This window comes from Lipotes vexillifer, unplaced genomic scaffold, assembly GCF_000442215.2.
Source record: "Lipotes vexillifer unplaced genomic scaffold, Lipotes_vexillifer_v1.1 scaffold18, whole genome shotgun sequence".
In the NCBI taxonomy this organism is placed as follows: domain Eukaryota; kingdom Metazoa; phylum Chordata; class Mammalia; order Artiodactyla; family Lipotidae; genus Lipotes; species Lipotes vexillifer.
The window spans coordinates 1,002,200-1,021,880 of NW_006782126.1; the positions used below are offsets into that span (position 1 = coordinate 1,002,200).

The window sequence follows — 19,681 nt, forward strand, 5'->3', positions numbered from 1 at the left end:
AATAACCTAAATGTCCACTGACGGATGAATGGATAAAGGAGATTGGGTGTATACATATACAATGGAATACTACTCAGCCATAAGAAACAATGAAATAATGCCATTTGCAGCAACATGCATGCAACTAGAGATTATCATACTAAGTAAATCAAAAAGAGAAAGACAACTACCATATGATATCACTTATATGTGGAATCTAAAATATGACACAAATGAACTTATCTACAAAACAAACAGACTCACAGACATAGAGAACAGACCTGCGGTTGACAAGAGGTGGAGGTGTGTCGGAGGGATAGAGTGGGAGTTGGGGTTAGCAGATGTAAACTATTATATATAGGATGGATTAACAATAAGGTCCTACTGTATAGCACAGGGAACTATATTCAATATCCTGTGATAAACTATAATGGAAAAGAATTTTTAGAAAGAATGTACATGCATAACTGAATCACTTTGCTGTACAGCAGAAATTAAGTGCAATAAAATAAAATATACAATTTTTAAAAAATTTTTTACTAAATAAAAGTCCTTTTTGTACATTTACTCCCTTCAATGAAGGGAGCAAACTGCTAATTTCATTTATGCAGCAAACATCATGATTACATATGTAATTTCAGGAGTATTTTAATCTGTAACTATGGAATTCTGTATTAATTAAAATAAGTGATTAAAAAAAAGCCTTCAAAGACCATCATGAATGGGTTAAGAATAACCTTCAATTGAATACTCATATAAATAGGGTTTTTGTTTTGTTTTATGCCAAATTTAGTACAGATGGCTGTGATACAGTGGAAGGTACCCTAGCTTGAAAGCACAATTTGTGATTTGCATCTTAGGCAATTTAGTTCAACTTTCTGAGCCTATTTTCTCAACTGTTTAAAAGGGGACAGTAAAACTGTCAGGATTATGAAGGTAACATAAGAACAAACATGGAAGTACCTACTGCCACCTCAGGTCTCTTCAGATTGTCAAGCCAGGGAATGCATATCTGACGCAAAATTGGGTATCGAAGGCTTAAATTGTGACTCTATGAGACTGGGAACTCAGTGATTAGGAATATTGGTCATTTATGGGGGGTTTGTTTTTAATGATGAAAACTGATGTAAGGAAACCTGAGACAACTGGAGGTAAAGCAGAAGCGAAAGCAGCAGGAGGAGTGATGTGGAGGAGTAGGGAGCCTGGTAAGGAAGGTCAGAGAAGACTTTGTGGGTGTCTGGCCTGAGCTGAATACCCAGAAAAATAGAAGAGGATGCCAGGGAAATTATGAAGTATGCCACTATTACTCATAGGGCAATAATGGCCCAAGCAGACCAAAATGGTAATACTTCTTTGGTGAAAAGGATGAGAGAAACTCTTTAACTGGTTTGGAGGTCTGATTTAAGAATAATTTGGGTCTAGAATTGAGGAAGAAAAACAAAAAGGCAATGCAAAGAAATGGAGCAGGGCTATATGAGTTAACCGATCGGGTGGTACGTGAATCCTAGACAATGTTAACTGAGTCTAATTGTATTAGACTAAACAGAACAGAAACCATGTTAATCTGTAACAAACAAGTAGCACCAGCCTACTAGAAAAATGAGTACTACTGGTTAGACTAAAGCTGATAGTAAACCAACAAAAATGATTTTCTGATTATATCCAGAACAGGATAAAGAGATATGCTTGAAACAGATGGTCGACAAGGCAGAAATTAATCACTGAATTGAAAAGGTAAAATGAACATTGTATAGGGAATTTAGGACTAAGATAGGTATAAAACATGCAAAAGAAAACTTAGCTCTCTAATACTTAAAGTTCTCCAGGCCTAGAAAAATTATACTTCAGCAAATAGAGCTTGCAAATAAATATTGCACCAAGAGTCAGCAAGTCTGTTTTAACTGTATGTTTAATTAACAATCTCTAATTCAAATCAGTAATTTGGGGGCATTTATGTCAAATCTTTGTTTAGATGGCTAAAAATATTCAGTGATTCATTTATGGAGACCTTGCAGCATTCATTGTTCTCTCTGCTACAGAGAATGCATAAGTATGTATCTCCCAAACCTTCATGTAATAGCTGCTGAAAAGCAAAACATTACTGGTAATTGACACTGTGATGTCTGATATCATGTTTCTAGACTTTATATTTGTCATAACTTTTTTGTTTTTTTCTTTTTAGAGCACCACACTGTTGTAGGAAAAGAATTTAAGTAGTACTTAAAGAATATCCAATGATTAAATTCTTCCAAAAGTCTGTCTTAAGCTCATTAAATAAAAGAATCAGCCCAAGGTGGGACATAGTTAACATAAATATATAAGTAAACTATTATGGGGCATAGAGAACAGTTTTCCACTGAAAACAGTATTTTAAGTGAGTGACAAAAATCAATATATGGTGTTTCAATTACCAAAACCTACACTGACTATAGGAAATATGTTTATGAGTATGCACTTGGGCTTATTTACCATTTTTCACACAAAAAATCTTGGAAGGTGCACTATTGCCTTTTTTTTTAAGGTTCAGGATGTTACTTACTGTGACGACTTGATAACTAATGATTTTCCAACCACTTATTAGCCTAGACAAAACAGACAAGCCTTCCTTATTTATTTTTATTTTTTGGTGAAAACAAGAAATACAGCAGAGTAACAGATTTATTTTTCCTTTGAGCACATAGGAGAAGACTAAAGTACTATCTTTGTTTAGTTTGACAGAGCAATTCTACAAGTACTTACACTGGTTAGGAACATAGGATGTCAAGTACAATATTTACTGCTAGGCCAAGAAATATCAAGACGACAGTTAGGTTTTTCTGTCTGAGAATACTTCCACAAGACAGCACAATTTCAAAGGTCACATTCAATTATATTTCTAAGAATAGAGCTATATAAGAAGAGAGAACAGAACAAGCTGATATATTAGTGAACATTCACATAAGTCTTCATACTGCACAGGAAACAAGCCTGATATTTTTGCACACATTCTCAATTACAAGCAAAAAGCATGCCTGTAAATGTCAATTTTGCCAGAAAGCATAAATGGAGAAAGGAATTAACAGGACTTTACTCAAACACAGTGAAATAAGGAGCATACACCATTAATCGTTCACATATTCTAAAATAATACAAAACATTTAGACTTGCATTTTTGTGTACAAAAAACTACTGGTGAATTCAAGGAGTTAGGAAAAACTGAAGGAAAACGTAACTCCTCCCACCATCCTCTTTAAACATCAACCACTTTCATTCTCCCCTCTCCTGGGAAAAACCTCAGGGGCCTCCCCTCCCCTGACCCTACAGGGTTCCAGTCTTTCCTGTTTACCTTCTCAAGCCCAACAATCCACAGCAAGCTCATTTGTTTTCTGAGCTTTCAGTTTCTACAGCCTAGGACACCTTTCCCACTGCTCTGTGTCCAGACATCCCAAGCCCCGCGGAGCAGACTTTCACACACACCCTTACCCCCTAGGAGGGAGGCTTGGCAGCTCCCACAATGCAGTCTGCAGCCCGCTCCCTCATTTGTTAGGTCAGAAGCAGGGAAGGAAATGCATAAGCTGAGGACTGAGAGCCAAGAAGGCCAGGCAGTAGGATGGAGGCTGTGGGACATCAGGGCAGTCAAAGAACAGTACAGAGGACACGAGTGACCCTCAAAATGCTGCCTTGGGGTTACTTCTAAGTGGTCCAAGGCCCAAAAAAGAATTTCCATGCTTAGAAAGGTGGAGTGAAACTACGTTTTGATTGCCTTGGATCACAGCCTACTCTGGGTCTGTCTTGAAGCCATTACTGTGAGGCCCTTCTGTCTCCTCTCAGCTTCTCACACTAAAGCTCAAGAAAACACACAGAAGGCTTTGGTAAATGGATGAGGAAGAGGATGGGGTTGTCAGAGTTGGCCCCCCAAAAACAATGCCCATAAGTAGGCAATTAACCTACAGGTTTTCCTTTGAAATGTTTAGACTTTGCTAAAGGAAGTGAGGTGGAGACATGAGGGCAGAAGACAGCAATAGATCTGGATCTGATGCACAGTACCTTTCTCCTTCTGGACACAATCAAAGGGAGAGCAAATTAAACAAAAAGCCTGCTTTGCCAGTTTTGTTTTCTGTTTCTGAGCTGTAACTGCTTCTGAGAGGAAGAAGTGGTGGGGTCGGGGGGCAGTGGCGGGGAGGTAGACGGAGACAGAGACAGATGTATAACAGGTGCCACAGACTAGAAAGACCTCTTCGTCGGTGCCCCCGCCCTGGCAACTTTGTCATGTTCAGAATGGGTGCGGGAGGGGTTGAGAAGGGGATGCCTCATAAAGTTGCCTAGGTTAAGGGTGGTTTGTCAGCTAGGGCTCAAAAAGGCTAACTGCTTGAAGGGACCCCCCCCACCAGCTTTGCTTTGGACGCTGTGATATTATGACTGCCCAACCTGCCGACAGCCAGTTGGGCTTATGGGTAGCCATTTGGGGGGCAGGGAAGGGGATAGTTCCTGTGTGCTGCCCAGGAGCTTAAGTCTACAGATAGTTCCTGAAGAGGAAGGCGATGGTGCCTGTGCAAAGCTCATTCAGAAGGCTGAGTGCAGGTTCGGGTGGGCCGTATCACAGGCCTTCATACTCACCAGTATGTGATCACAATGCAGGGTGCCCAAAGGCATAAGAAGACCAACATGATAACATAGAACACCTGTCATCTGTTACCTCATTCATGCCTAGTAGCCACCCACCAGCCAGCTGCTGATTCTGCCAGATAACCAGCAGTGTGGATGGCATGGACCCAGGAAGACAGTTGGAAACCAGTTACTGGTAGCCTGGAATGTTCAGTTTGGGTTGATGACTGGCATCATCTACATAAGCTTCATCTTGCAGCAGTGAAACTCAAAGATCTTGCCACAGAGTACATGGGTATCAGGAGGACAGCCTGCATAAAGTATGAAGCCCAGCTAAGTATTTGCAAAGGTATATCAAGCTTCTTTGTGGTAGACAACCACTTTAAAAACTGGGAGAAGGCCATCGTCAGACAGGGCCAAGGGCATGCAAAAGAAGGGAGTGCATATCAACAGTATCATGTGCTTGGCATAGAAGTAGTGGAAGGCTGTGCACTTGGAACATGTAACACGATGCAGAACAGCAGGAAGGCTCAGAGGAAGAAGAGCATAGGCATATAAGCGATTATCTTGCCACTGATTTTTGAGGATTTAGAAGGACAAAAGGACAAAATAATCCAGTGTGAAGAGAAAGTAAACGGAAGACTGCATGCTGTTGGCTAAGCACAGGTCCAAGAGGAGGTGGTAAGGAAACTTGTGCAGGAGCTTCTCACAGGGCAGGAGTTAGCCGGACTGGAACCTGAAGGTCCTGGAGCTCTCCACTGGCTGCCTTGCTGGGTCTCGAAATCCTCTGCGGGGCCCATCACCCATCAGGTAGTACTGGAGGGGATTGGGCCACAGTTCCGCTTTGATAATCTCTGCAATCCTGTCGAATTCTAGGAGGCTGTGGTCTGAGAACCAGTTGAAGAAACTGGGAATAGTGTTGCCCTCCCGGTTCCTGTGGATATGGGACTGGGGGTCTTGGCCCCGGTGCCAGCGGATTGGCGTGGAAAGAGACACCACCCGGCCAGAGGATCTGCGTTCATATTCCTTGACAAGCCCCTCATTTCGGAAGTAGGGGTTGCTCTGAAAGATGAACTTGAACTTGCAGCCTGCTCTGGGGTGTTTAAGCTCCTCCACTTCCAAATTGATCATGTACCTCATCATGTCTTCATCTTGGCCACTGATCATAGGTGACAGCTGGGGATGGTTGCGAAAGGCAGTGACCCAGAAACCTGGGATATTTTGGATGATGAAACTTCTGCGCTGCATATGGAGCCTTCGCATACGGCCAAACTTGCGCTCCAGCTGAAGAAAGGCCCTGTCAGCCTGAGCATTTACATTTGACAGCTCCTGATCGATGGCTTCCAGCGAATCCATGCAGTTATTGATCTTCGGGGCCCTGGCCCGGGCCTCCTCCTTCGCTCCTCCTACCACCTTTTTCTCCTTCTGCATCACCTTCTTTTCCTCCACCACCGCCTCCGCTACTCCCTCCTTTTCCGCTGCTGCTGAAACAGCGCACTTTTTTGTCGTCATTTCCTTGGCTTTCGCCCCAGGCATTATCTGAGACCCCAACCTCCCTGCGCCACAGGCTTCTAGAGCCTTCTCGACAGCAGGGCTGCGCAGCTCTCTACGCTGACAGCCATTTTTCTGGCTATTGTCGGCTGCCACCGAGGTGGAGGCAGAGGCTGCTTCCCGGCCCTCGGTGGAAGCAGGAGCCTCTTTCTGGCCCGCTTTGGTCGCTACGCGGCCGCGACTCCCAGCAACCCGAATGCGGAGCGCAAGGCCACAGCCCGCGGGGTCGCGGGGCGCGCCCCCCTCTGCGGCGGTCTCCAAGCCGCCCTCACCTGTGTCCGCCATCACCATGGTGGCCCCGGTTTCCTCGCCCTGACACTGCTTTAGGTCCGGATGTCCCGGGGCGTGGTCGGGAGTAGCGAGATCGCAGGTTTTAGCGACAGGGAGGTTGTCGCCCTCATCCAAGCCGCTCATTTTGGTAGAAGTCAGACCTGCAGGAGGAGAAAGTCCGTTGTCCTCCGCCGAAGCCGCGCTCCGCCCCTCGCACCACCCCTCTTTTCCGCTCTGAGGGATGCTGCTATGGCAACCGGTGACGTTAGGCGGTAGCGTCTCAACATCGCGCGAGAGTTCGTTGCGTCTTATGATTATGCTAGTCTGTCAAGGGTGTTTCTTTGTCTTTGTTAAGAAAATGTTATGAATTTCGTGAGTCTGGAAGAGATTTGGCTTGCATAAATGGATACAGACCAAACTCGAGCAAGTGAGAACTGTGTGAGTGTGGATTTCTAAGGCCCTGAATGAATTTCTAAGGCACCTACTGTCTTTTAAAATACTTAACTGCTAAGAAAGGTTAGTTATTATATTCAGTTCAGCTCATGGGGCCTTTCTTGGATAGTAAAGTGGATTCAGCAATTCGCAGCCCTTCTTTAACGTACGGATTCGTTGCTGTTACCAAAGAATTGAGATGAGCAGGTTTTGATTTCTAAGAAAAGTGTTGCTGTGTTAAATGTGATGATTTTAAAAAATTAGGAGCAGCTAAAAGGGAAGTTTCCTCATCCTAAGAAGACATAATAAAGGATTATTTCAATTTGCCTTATAGATTTTAAAGTATATGTACTTTGGCAAACACCTTTGAAGCAACTGGACAATATTTTCACTTTCAACTGATGTTAGTAGCAAAATGTATTTTCCTCACTTAGAGGTGACGCACACACGTGCAAGGGTGCAAATTCAGCCTTTAAGCGATACTGGAAGAAACGTAATCAAAGGCGATTTTAATTTCTGAAAGCATACGTATTATATAGTCCTTACCCTCGGGTTGTAATCTTAATCTGAAGAGTTCCTGCTTCATAATGGCTGTGGGCATGAAGCCAGCAATTTTGCCAAATTTTTCTTCTGTGATAATTCACTGCAGGGCAGAAGCCATGATCAACTGTTTGCAGGCACCGGGGCTACTAATTGTCTTAATTAAAATATTTTAAGTAACATTTAAAAAGTTAATGTTAACATATTTGAGTAAGAAAACTTGTTTATTCGGGTCAGTTCGTTCATACATTTCATTTGATAGTGTTATCACTACTATCTGTTCTGTTTGTGTGAAAATACTGGTGTTAATCCTTAGGAAAATGCAAGAAAAAAAGGAAAACTTAAATTTGCATATTTTTGTTTAAAGTCTTAAATTAATATTAGAAAAATGATTATAACTCTTTGTAATAGAAATTCCACTACAAAGCACCCCAGATTATGATCACTTTCAAATAAGGACTCAGGAGAGATTTCAGTTAGAAGTAAAGATTTAGGGGCAAAGGATTTCGAGAAAATCAGCAGTTACATTGAGATTTCTGGTGAAGGAAGTAGTGCAGACCTGTACAGCTAATAATGAGGTGCTGTTGGAAAGATACAGGCAGACATTACAGAGAAACAGCCTGTCATCCAGCTTCATAGTTTAGCGCACAAAGGTTTTCCAGAGAGTCCATAGACACTTAAGATATTCAAGGACAGACTGTCCAGATTGACTGCTGCCAGCTAATCAAAAAAAATGTGCAAACAAGATTCACTCTTCCCAGACTATAATTATTTTTCTCTCTCCTCTTTCCTCTTTTAATAAATCCTGTTTTTGCCTTTGTGGGGTGAAATCTATTTATTTATCCTGCTTATAAACAAGGAAACGGCATGCTACAATTAAGTGACTTTGTGACTTTGAGTTTTTCTTTGACACTACTCTGCCTTGTTTCTTTTCTTAAAGAATCTTTTCACTGTTGAAGGATTAATTCTCTTGGGTTATAACATGAGCCAATAGACAGAGAAGCAAATGCTGAGTGAAAGTTACTTTGCCATGCAGGAAAGAAAGAGTTTGCTATTTGTAACAGAAAATTAGAAAATTACATAAGGCTACTTCATGTGAACTTTTTGCTCTAGTTGTATGTACCGAATTTTTTTGACTATTTTTTATACAATTTTTAAAGGTTACACTGCATTTACAGTTATTACAAAATATTGACTATATTCCCTGTGTTGTACAGTACATCCTGTAGCCTATCTTACACCCAATAGTCTGTACTTCCCACTCCCTCATCTTTATATTTCCCCTCCCCCCACCCCCACTGGTAACCACTAGTCTGTTCTCTATATCTGTGGAACTGCTTCTTTCTTGTTATATTCAGTAGTTTGTTATATTTTTTAGATTCCACATATAAGTGATATCATACAGTATTTGTCTTTCTCTGTCTGACTTATTTTACTTAGCATAATGCCCTCCAAGTCCATCCATGTTGCTGCAAATGGCAAAATTTTGTTCTTTTTTATGGCTGAGTAGTATTCCAGTGTGTGTGTGTGTGTGTGTGTGTGTGTGTGTGTGTGTGTGTGTGTACCACATCTTCTTTATCCATTCATCTGTTGATGGACACTTAGGTTGCTTCCATATCTTGGCAATTGTAAATGCTGCTGCTATGAACATTGAGGCGTATGGTATATATCAAAATTTTTAAAAGATTTGTATCTCCACTACTTGAAACATCCCTGTCTCTGATTATTCCTGTCAATAGAATCATTTTCCACTAATAACAGCCTTCCCATTCTTTAAAACTCCATTCAACCTACCTCATGTAGATTGTACTAGGCATTTTAAATGAATTAATTTCATAAATAGGACCCAGGAATCACTGAGAAGTTAACTCATCCATGGTCGGACATGTATTAATTGGCAGATTGTCTCCTCTCATCTCCTATACCTTCCTTAACCACCTTACCATTCTATAGCTCTTGTTGCTTTTGCCATCCAGTTGTACTTACTTATCTTCTGTCTTTAACTGTCTTGGTTGTTTCATGCAGATCAGTCTCCTCATCCCAGCTAGACAGGATGGCTGCATAGTGGCTTCTTCGTTAGCATCTACTCTATATATACAGTAGCCCGGTGACAATCTCATAGATTTTAGTGAAACTTAATGATATGATCTAAATGAAGATTTTAAACATGTTTTACCAAAATGTATAATATGGCTATGATGGTATTACAAATTGAAGGTCTGTGGCAACCCCATGTCAAGCAAGTATATAGGCGCCATTTTTCCAACAAGTGTTTGCTCACTTGGTGTCTCTGTCACATTTTGGTAATTCTTGAAATATTTCATACTTTTCCTTTATTATGAAGTTTGTTATAAATATAAAATTTAATGGATGAGGGGTTGCTTCTCATGGATGAGCAAAGAAAGTGCTTTCTTGAGACAAATCTCCTGGTGAAGGTGCTGTGAAGATTGTTGAAATGACAACAAAAGACTTTAAACTTAGTTGATAAAGTAGCAGCAGAGTTTCAGATGATTGACTCCAATTCTGAAAGAAGTTCTACTGTGAGTAAAATACTATCAGATAGCATCACATGCTACAGAGAAATTGTTCATGAAAGGAAGAGTCAATCTGTGTGGCCGGCTTCACTGGTGTATCTCTTTAAGAAACTGCCCACAGCCATCCCAGCCTTCAGCAGCCACCACGTTGATCAGTCAGCAGCCATCAGCATCCAGGCAAGACTCTCCACTGGCAAAAAAAATTACAACTCGTTGAAGGCTCAGATGATGGTTAGCATTTTTAAACAAGAAAGTATTTTTAAATTAAGGTATGTACATTGTTTTTTTTTAGATATAATGCTATTGCACACTTAGAGACTACAGTATAGTGTAAACATAATTTTGTATGCACTGAGAAGCAAAAAAATTCATATGACTCACTTTATTGAGATACTTTATTTTGGTGGTCTGGAACTGAACCCACCATATCTCCAAGGTATGCCTGTATATATTCATCATAGCTTACATTTATTTTGTGTCTTCTATACACCAGACACTTACACACTTAAATGTGTTATCTCATTTAATCCTCTCAACACCCCTGTGAGATGATAATATTATCACCTCCATTTAATGACTCTACCTCAGAAGGAATTGAATGAAGCACAGAGAAATTGAGTTGTTTATCCAAGGTCACACAGCAGTGATAGAGCCAAAATCTGAACCCAGGTCATCTGACTCAGGAACCTGTGCACTCATTCATTATATTATTCTTCAACCCTACACAACATATAAAATGAGAAGGCACTTTCTTAGAAATAAGATCATATGGCCATCCAAATTTAATGTTAAATCATCCACATCCACAAAGTAGTGACTATTTTGGGGGAAGTGCCCCAATGATACTACTAAGGGGAGACTAAGTTACTAAGGGGGAGAAACAAGAATTCATGATCCTCACTTCGTGCCTTAAATCAACAGTTCTCAACCCATTAGATATAACATTCCTTTTTTGTTATTGGTGTTCTACAGACCCCGTCTTACTAGAGGAGGACAGAAGGCATGGGCTGCAGTTCCAGCTCTGCCTTTCATGAGCTGTGGAAATCTGGGCAAGTAAAAGAAAGTAATTCTTATAATATCTATTTTAATTTGTAACTGCTTGGGTGTGCCTATATTAAATTACATGATGAGGTAGTTAGGTGGCTATACCTATAGAATCAATAGTTCCTTGTATTTTTTGGAAATTAACCTCTTTTAAGATACATGGTTTGCAAATATTTTCTCCCATTCCATAGGTTGCCTTTCCACGCTGTTGATTGTTGATAAAAGTCTTAAAAAGCTTCGTGTCAGAGTTTAATTGGCAGTTCTTTTCACTCCTACTGTTAGGCAATGATGTATCTTACAATCAATGTTTTAGAGTAAATAAGTTGCTTTCAAAAATGGAATGTATAAACAGTGGAAAAAAATTTTGTTTTCATATGTAGGATAGTGGTAGGTTCTAGGCTTAAATAATAAATTTTTCATCTACATGAATATTCAGCAATGGATAATTAGTTTATATGGGGCACCGTCTATCACATTGCAGGATGCTAGCGTCCTTAATGCCCCTGATGAATGCCAATAGCACCCACATTCATTGTATTGATAATAACCAAAATAACTGGCAAATTTCCCAAGCATCCTCTAGGGGGAGGTACACAGACACATTGAGAATCAATTTTTTTTAATGCTTGTGAATGTGGTATTCCCATTCCTGGTCACTAGAGGGAGGAAGTGGTCTATAAAATAATCTATTATATTTAAAATATTTTATAGGACAATTTTAAATATAATAGCTGGCTTCATTATTTAAAAAAACAACAAATAATGAACCAAAAAATTAATAATAATCTGACTAGTTTGTCATTGGTTTTAAAGTTTAAACCGTTCCAAAGAGAATATTTATGCCAATTTTATAAACCATACATTCATTAAAAGAACTAAGGTATGAGTTTTCAACAAATGTTTCATGCTCTATATGTTTTTCAAATTGAATCATAATCTTTTTTATACTTAGGCTATCACTTACAAAATTAAAATTTTCTCTGACAAGCTTGTTTGGTTATGATGGCTTCCTGTGACAGCATTTAGCCACTCACCCCACCAGAAAAAAAAAGCCTTGCTTTTACCAATCATAAAGGAAATCAGAGACAATGTCCCTGACCTGAGTGACCTCATGCCTTTGTATGCTGGGTGTGATGGTTGATTTTGTGTGTCAATTTGACAGGATTAATTTGACAGATTAAATATTTCTGGGGGTGTCTGTGAGGATGTTTTCTGGAATTAGCATTTGAATTGGTGGACTCAGGAAAGTGTCAGTAGATTGCCCTCCCCAGTTGGGGTGGGCGTCATCCAATCCGGGAAGGCCTGAATAGAACAAAAAGGTAGAGGAAGAATTTGCCCCTTTTACTTCCTGCCTGAGTACTTGAGCTGGGACATCAATCTTCTCCTGCCCTTGGACTGGTAATCATACCATCAGCTCCCCTGGTTCTCAGGCCTTGGAATTCAGACGGGTATTATACCATTACCAGCTTTCCTGGGTCTCCAGCTTTCAGATGGCAGATCGTGAGGCTTCTCAGCCTCCATAACCACACAAGCCAATTCCTCATAATAAGTCTCTTCCTGTTGTTTCTATTTCTCTGGCAAACCCTACTAATACGCTGAGTAAAGACACATATGTTGGAATCAGACAGATCTGGCTTTAAATCTCAATTGTGCCACTTACTAGCTGTTCAGTTTGAACAGGTCACTTGACTTCTCTGAGCCACAATTTCCTTATATATAAGATGAATATAATAAAACTTAATTTACAGGACTGTTGTGAAGATGAAATATGTGTAAAGTATCCCAATGGGCTTTCAATAAATAAAAGCTCACTTGGTAATTTTTATTATTTTTATGCTAAGTTTTACTTATATTGAATACACTGCAGACAGTACAAAATCAACGTCAAATTCTGTTATGAAACAATAAGTATATCGAAGTTCAAAGATGAAAGAAATCCATAAAGGGTGAAGCAGTAAGTGAAAGAAAGGAGAGTTGAATTGGACAAAGTAAATATAATTGGAATAATCTGAGAAAAACATGAAACATTAGGATGTAGTAATAATACTTGTCTGCAATGTTCCAGTTATTTAGAAATGATTCTAGACATATAGTGTATTTCCAGTTCATAGAAAAAGTTTATTGCTGGAACTAAATGCGTTACCTCATTCTTCCATATAATATTACTTTATACAATACTTTAAGGAAAAAAAATTTTGTGAAATATATACCTTTAATAGCTAATTGGAGAGGATTCAGCAAAACTGACCCAAGAGTAAACTTGAGAAATTCGGCCATTACTTAACAATAGTTGACTACAACAGTACCTAGACTACCAGGTACCCACCAGTTCTTAGGCCCATCTCAACACAACTCTTAATTGCACCGTGCTAAGAGAAGGCAGAGCTTGGTGAAAAGGATAAGTATTAAATATCTGTTATAAGTAATCACTCTGTTGACTCAATTAAACCTCAATAAATATACATCCTCTACATTTCTTAGTGATATCAACAGTTCTTTACATCTCAGCTGCCAAATTCCAGAATGATATTAAAACATTTGACATTTGGCTCATTCTGTTCTTCTGAGGAAAAGTAAAACTAAGCATTTAACTCAAACAGTAAATATCAAAAAATTATATTTTAAAATACAGGAAATAGATATCTGATGGGGTTTGGATACCTTCTATTGTTTAACATGAAGATAAACATATAAGGATAAATAAACAAACATATCCTTTTAAAACCATTTATGAACGAATTAGGAATAACTTTCAAATAAGGCCAAGATACTTGTACTTAGCTAGGATTTTATTTATGTTTTTATGCCAAAGTTGCAGGCTGCTGCAATGTGGTAGAATGTGCCCTAGCTTGAAATAAGAAACCCTAATTGAATGCAGCCTGTGCTGCTTGCATCTAGATGAATACATTTCAATTTGCTGAGCCTCTATTTCCCTATTTATTAGTAAATGGGAATAGTAGTATGGAAACCTAAAACAAGAGCATACATGGAAATTCATGATATTTCTAACAATCTGTGGAGAAGGTTATGGAGACAGAGATGTGTACTTGAAGGAGAACTGGATATCCCCAAGGCTCAAATTGTGACTCATGGGACAAGGAATTCAACTGTGATTAAAAGAAGGTCAGAGAAGCATCTTGTAGGCATCTGAATGTGCAGAAAGGGAATGGGAAGCTCAGGGGGATTCTTGAGGGTGCCCCCAGGGAGATTGTTATTGAGTATATCAGTATATTACCTACAGAACAATATGCCCTGAGCAGACTGAACTTCTTCAGTGACCAGAGGATAACAGAACCTCTTAGTTTGTAAGTTAAGGGAATCTCCAAAGAGATCAATTTTGCCCTGGAATTAAGGGAGAAAAAGTTTAAAAAAAAAAAAAAAGTAATTCCAAAATTGGAATTATACTGCAGCATGAGAACAACTTGCAAATACAGTCTTGCAAGTAGAGTCAGCAACTTTTAAGCACAGAAGGAGAGAAGCCAAAACACTGGAGATGGGTAAATGGAGTTCCAGGTTTTGAATTCTCAACAATTTTAAAATGTGCTGTTTATTGAGGTGATAACTTACATACACTAAGGTGCATGAAATTTAAGTGTACAGTTGGACAAGTTTTGACAAGTGGATACATCTGTGTTATCATCACCCAAATTAAGATGGGGAGCATTACTATCACCTCTGAAAGTTTGCTCATGCTTCTTTCTAGTTACTCTCCCCAATCTACTTTTTGGATTTCTGTCACCATAGGTAAGTTTCCTGGGCTAGTGACCTTCACATATACGGAATTATATAGTATGTACTCTTTTATCTGGCATCTTTCACTTAACATAATGATTTAGAGATTCAACTATGTTGCTGCATAATCAAGTTTGTTCCTTCTTGTTACTGAGTATACACTACATGTAGTGTTCCACTGTACGAATACATCATAATTTATTCATTCACTTGTTGGTGGACATTTGGTTTGCTCTAATTTTGAGCTATTGTGAATAAAACTGCTGTGAACATTCTTGTGCTGTGTGTAAATCATACCTTAAGAAAGAAAACAATGACAAATACCAAAAACAAACAAACAAAATCTATTATTAGGTAACATCTTTGGTCACTTAAAATAGCAAAGAGAATAGCTGAGGCAAAAACAACAGTGAGGTGGTAGGGGTTAAATATTTGAAACTCAGTGTTAACCACTATTAGTGTGATCACGGAAATGCAAATTGATTCAAATGGGATATGTATACTGACTAGAAATCAAGCGGAGAACACACTATTTTCCTATACTAAGCTTTCCTGAACTCTGGAATCAGAGTCTGAAGCTTAAAAAAAATGAAGACTTGGAAATGAAGATATTCACAGGCTTCTGTGTACAAATCATGCTTTTAGTAGCTGTGGCTGATTCTGCAGTGCCAATCTCTGATCCATCAGTGGGTCTCAACCTCAAGAAATGTGTGCTGAAGCCCTCAGTAAGACCCGTATTTCTAGAACTTTGTAAAGGAGTACATGAATCCCAAAATAAGTTTCTAGATATATCGTCAATTTGGGGCAATGTTGGGTCTTATTCTAGAGCTGTATGAAATAACCCACCTTCACCAATAACTCTTCACAATAATACATGCTTCCTACTTACTTCTTATAGTCTCTAATTATAGAACAATCTTTTAAATGAGTATTTATTTTTATTACTTTGATGGAAATTGAGGTCTATAAACTAGGCTTTTAATTGTGCACTTCTGTAGTTATTTGTTTTCTAATTTTGATGACTGATTAAAACTAAGCTCTATAACATCATTTTTAATATTTCTCCAACTTTATTTTGAAAAATCTCAAACCCACAGAAGTTGTAGTAATATTAAAATATTAATACTGCCTTCAAAAAAGAAGCAGAGTGATCAATAGAGGTAAAAAAAAAAAGATCACTAAGAAGTCATTTTCTTTTTTGACAAGGAAATTTGAAAGACAAAGCACATCTGCTATAATGGACTGCATCTGGGAGGAAATGGCACACTTTTCTAACCCCTCTGCCTGGAGGGGGGCATCTTCCCCTAATTCCTTAAGAGGTGCCAAGTATGCCTGCTGATGCCCTAGAACAAAGTTAAACCACACACACACACACACACACACACACACACACACACACACACACGATAACAGGAGGATCTACAGTTGATGGAAAGATCGTGTCTTAAAGATGCTATGTCACTCTGAAAGGAAGATCCCTGGAGGGAGAAGTTCAACAATGAGGTGGCTACAGACTAGATTTGCAAACGACATGAAATTAAGGAGAATTACTCATTAGAAAGAATCCTCCAAATGTGAATAAGTTAGGAGAATTAGCCTAACAGAATAAAATTTAGTATAGATATGTGTAAAGTGTTGGACACAAAGTTCAATAAAATGCAGTAAGATGGTGAAGCCAAACTCAGCAGCATGTGAATACTTTAAAACTTAAGGGTTTAGTAAAAGGGTAATATTGCTGCCCCCAAAGCTAATGCTCTCCCAGGATCCATTTAAAGAAATATACTATTCATAATAAAGGCAGAAAAAAAAATCTCATTCTGTTTTGTCATTTGGATGTTATTTTGTTCAGTTCTGGGCACCGAGTTTAGTAACAGCACTGGCGTAATAAATCTTGTTTAATTAGCATACAAAACAGAGGAGGAACATTGAAGGAGCTGATATATAGCCAGGTTGGTGAGGGGACGTTGACAAGGATGTAATAAAGATCTTCAAGTACTTAGAACTCTTTGGTGGAATCAAGCTAATTCCATTCTGCAAGACTACAGGGGTCAAAATAATGGAGCAAATGTGCTGTGAGGGAACTATATGCCAGGCCCTTTGCAATAGCTAGATGTTGTAAGGCAGTGGATTTCTGAGTAAATTTAACAAAACTGAAAACGAGTGAGTATTCCCTCACTTCAGGAGTCCAAGGAAAGGTTATCCATGATTCTAAAACCTGTCTGCACCTTGAGATCTAATTTAATTGGTTTCAGGGAGAGCCTGAGCATCAGGATTTTTTCAAAGCTCCCCAGCTATTTATAATGGGCAGTCAGGTTTGATAAATATTAAGCTAGATGACTGCTTGTCTGGATATGAACTAAATAAGAAATTAAAATGAGAGGCAGGTCAATGAAAATTAGTATTTTTTAGTTATATGCCAGGCATTGTGCTTGGCATTTTCACACTCTAACCTTTATTAACTATGTTAATACTTGGAATCTTTTAGCACAGTGTTTGGAACATAGTAAGCTCCCAATTGGTTGCTGTTATTATCCTCTCTATAACCATATAATCCATTCTCCAAATATATCCTGGGAGAATATTAGCTTATAATATATTATCATCCCTGCATTACGGACAAGGAAACCGAGGCTCAGGGAAGGTATTTACTTTGGCTAATGCACTAGGTGGTAGATTGTAAAACTGAGTTAATCCCTATTTAAAACCAGCGTGTCTTCCCTGTCTCTTCAAGTTGCTAATAAGACATTTGGTTATTTATAAAAATGAGCAATTTACCTAACTGACCTTTTACATTTTTAATAGAACCATTTCTTCCTGGCCTGTTCTCAGGGAAATTATATTAAATGCAAATCCTGAAAAAGTGAAGCCAAGAAGTAGACATTGTTTTCCTAACATAGCCCCATGGAAATTCTTCTGTAGGTTTCGAGAACCTCTGAAGTCAGAGGAAATAGATCAAGGTGACCCTACAGAGCTCAAACAATTCACTTCAAGCAAACATGGAGATGGAGATGGTACTGTTCACGAGTGAAACACCTCCCATTCTGATGAATGGATAAAGATTGTTATCTGTCACTTCTATACAATCTAGGACTTCAATTATATACTAACATTGAGGGAGAGGAAGATGGCCCTGAGGGTATGGTCCTGATCATCTCTGACACCTCCTCCTGGCCATATTAAGCCCCCGAGTTTTCTTATGCACATAACTAGTTTGAGGATGTGAATTTGCTGAAGAGGAAACATCCAAAGAATGGCACCCCCTTAATGAGATAGTTCCTCAAGGGCAAGGACAACCTTTACTTTACTATCCCATATAATCCTTAATATAGTATCCAATACAAAATAATAATTGCTGCAAATTGTAATTTTCACTACACTTTAGACGACACTAATTTTCAAAAATAAAATACACTTTTCAAGAAGGTACAGAGAACATAAAAATATAAAATAAATGTTAAAAGATAAAATAATATACTTCTTCAAGTGGTGAGCATTGAATTGACTTGGTCCAAAGCTAGCTTGGGATATTTTTTTTCTGTTGCTGGCCAATTGTTAAAATTTGGAGCCCACATAACATACACAAAATGGTGTGTTTACTGACTGAAATCATTTTCTGAGCTTCATGTACATCTGTAAACCAAAAAATACAGACCATTTTATTCTAGAAAAATACGAAGCCATAGGTCATAAACGTTGTTAGAGACTATTTATTTTTTTATTTTTTATTTTTGGCTGAGTTGCGTCTTCCTTGCTGCGCCCGGGCTTTCTCTAGTTGCGGCGAGCGGGGGCTACTCTTTGTTGTGGTGCGCCGGCTTCTCATTGCGGTGGCTTCTCTTGTTGCGGAGCGCGGGCTCTAAGCGCGCGGGCTTCAGTAGTTGCGGCACACGGGCTTAGTTGCTCCGTGGCATGTGGGATCTTCCCAGACCAGGGTTCAAACCCGTGTCCCCTACATTGACAGGAGGATTCTTAACCACTGCGCTACCAGGGAAGCCCGAGACTACCCTAAATAACCAATGTAACTATCAGTGCAAATTTGGCACCCATATCTACCCTACTTATACCCCAAATTAGTTTACGCAATACGTTTTATGAATTACTGAGTATATCTTAGGTACTCAAAAACAAATTGATTAAAGACATATCATTTTACCTTTTACCCACTGGCTTCTAGCTATACTTTACACATCTTGAATTTTAGCTAGATAAACCTTGCCCTAAAGTCACAAAAAATTTCATGGGGAGAAAAGATTAACATGTTAAACTTTTACAGATATTTTATATGCTTTGACATATTCATCAAGAAGCCTAGAACCACGCTGTCCTATATAAAATTTACCAGCAGCCACTTTTTAAAAATGGGTAAGTAGGGGAAATTAATTTTATTAATATATTTATTTAACCCAATATATCAAAAATATTTCAATATGCAATCGATATAAAAATTCAGACATTTTACATTCTGTTTTTCCACACTAAGTCTTTGAAATCAAGTATGTATTTTATACTTTAGCAGATCTCAATCTGGACTAACCACATTTCAAGTGCTCAATAGCCATTGGTGACAAGTGGCTACTGTATTAGAAGATGTCTATAGAGTCTAACCCCCTTTCTATCTCCAGTGTGATCATCACCTTAAAATGTACAAAAACAAAGCACATAAAAGTTGATCCAAAATTAATGCCCTGTTAAAATGGCAAGTGAAAAGTTAGTTATAGTGTTTAAACCTTTTCTAATTATTAAACAAGAAATTTATTTAAGAAAGGCTTTGCAAATTTGTTGACAATCACTTTTACAAATGCCTTGAAAACTGTTTTCTTCTTTCCATTACCTCATCAAAAGTCTTTTCTGGGTACTAAGTTATTTTGTTCTTTTTTTCCATTTGAGTTATTCATTTTGTCATTCAATAAATATTTATCTGGTGACAAGTATGGGCAAAACATTATGCTAGATGCAGTAAGGAGGGTAAAAGACACCCTACCTCTGCTTTCACAAAGCTTTCAAATTAGAAAGAAAGG

The 19,681-nt window shown here is 38.7% G+C and overlaps 1 protein-coding gene across 1 annotated transcript; it reads right to left on the bottom strand.

Moving 5' to 3' along the window:
- Positions 1-5,283: 5,283 nt before the first annotated feature.
- TSPYL4 (TSPY like 4) lies at positions 5,284-6,537 on the bottom strand. Its single transcript, XM_007454990.1, has one exon. The coding sequence runs from the start codon at positions 6,526-6,528 to the stop codon at positions 5,284-5,286; it is 1,245 nt and encodes a 414-aa protein (XP_007455052.1). The 5' UTR covers positions 6,529-6,537.
- Positions 6,538-19,681: the final 13,144 nt, after the last annotated feature.

What these genes read in the sequence shown, in the direction of transcription:
- TSPYL4 (XM_007454990.1), bottom strand. Translation starts at nt 6,528, where the DNA reads ATGAGCGGCTTGGATGAGGGCGACAACCTCCCTGTCGCTAAAACCTGC.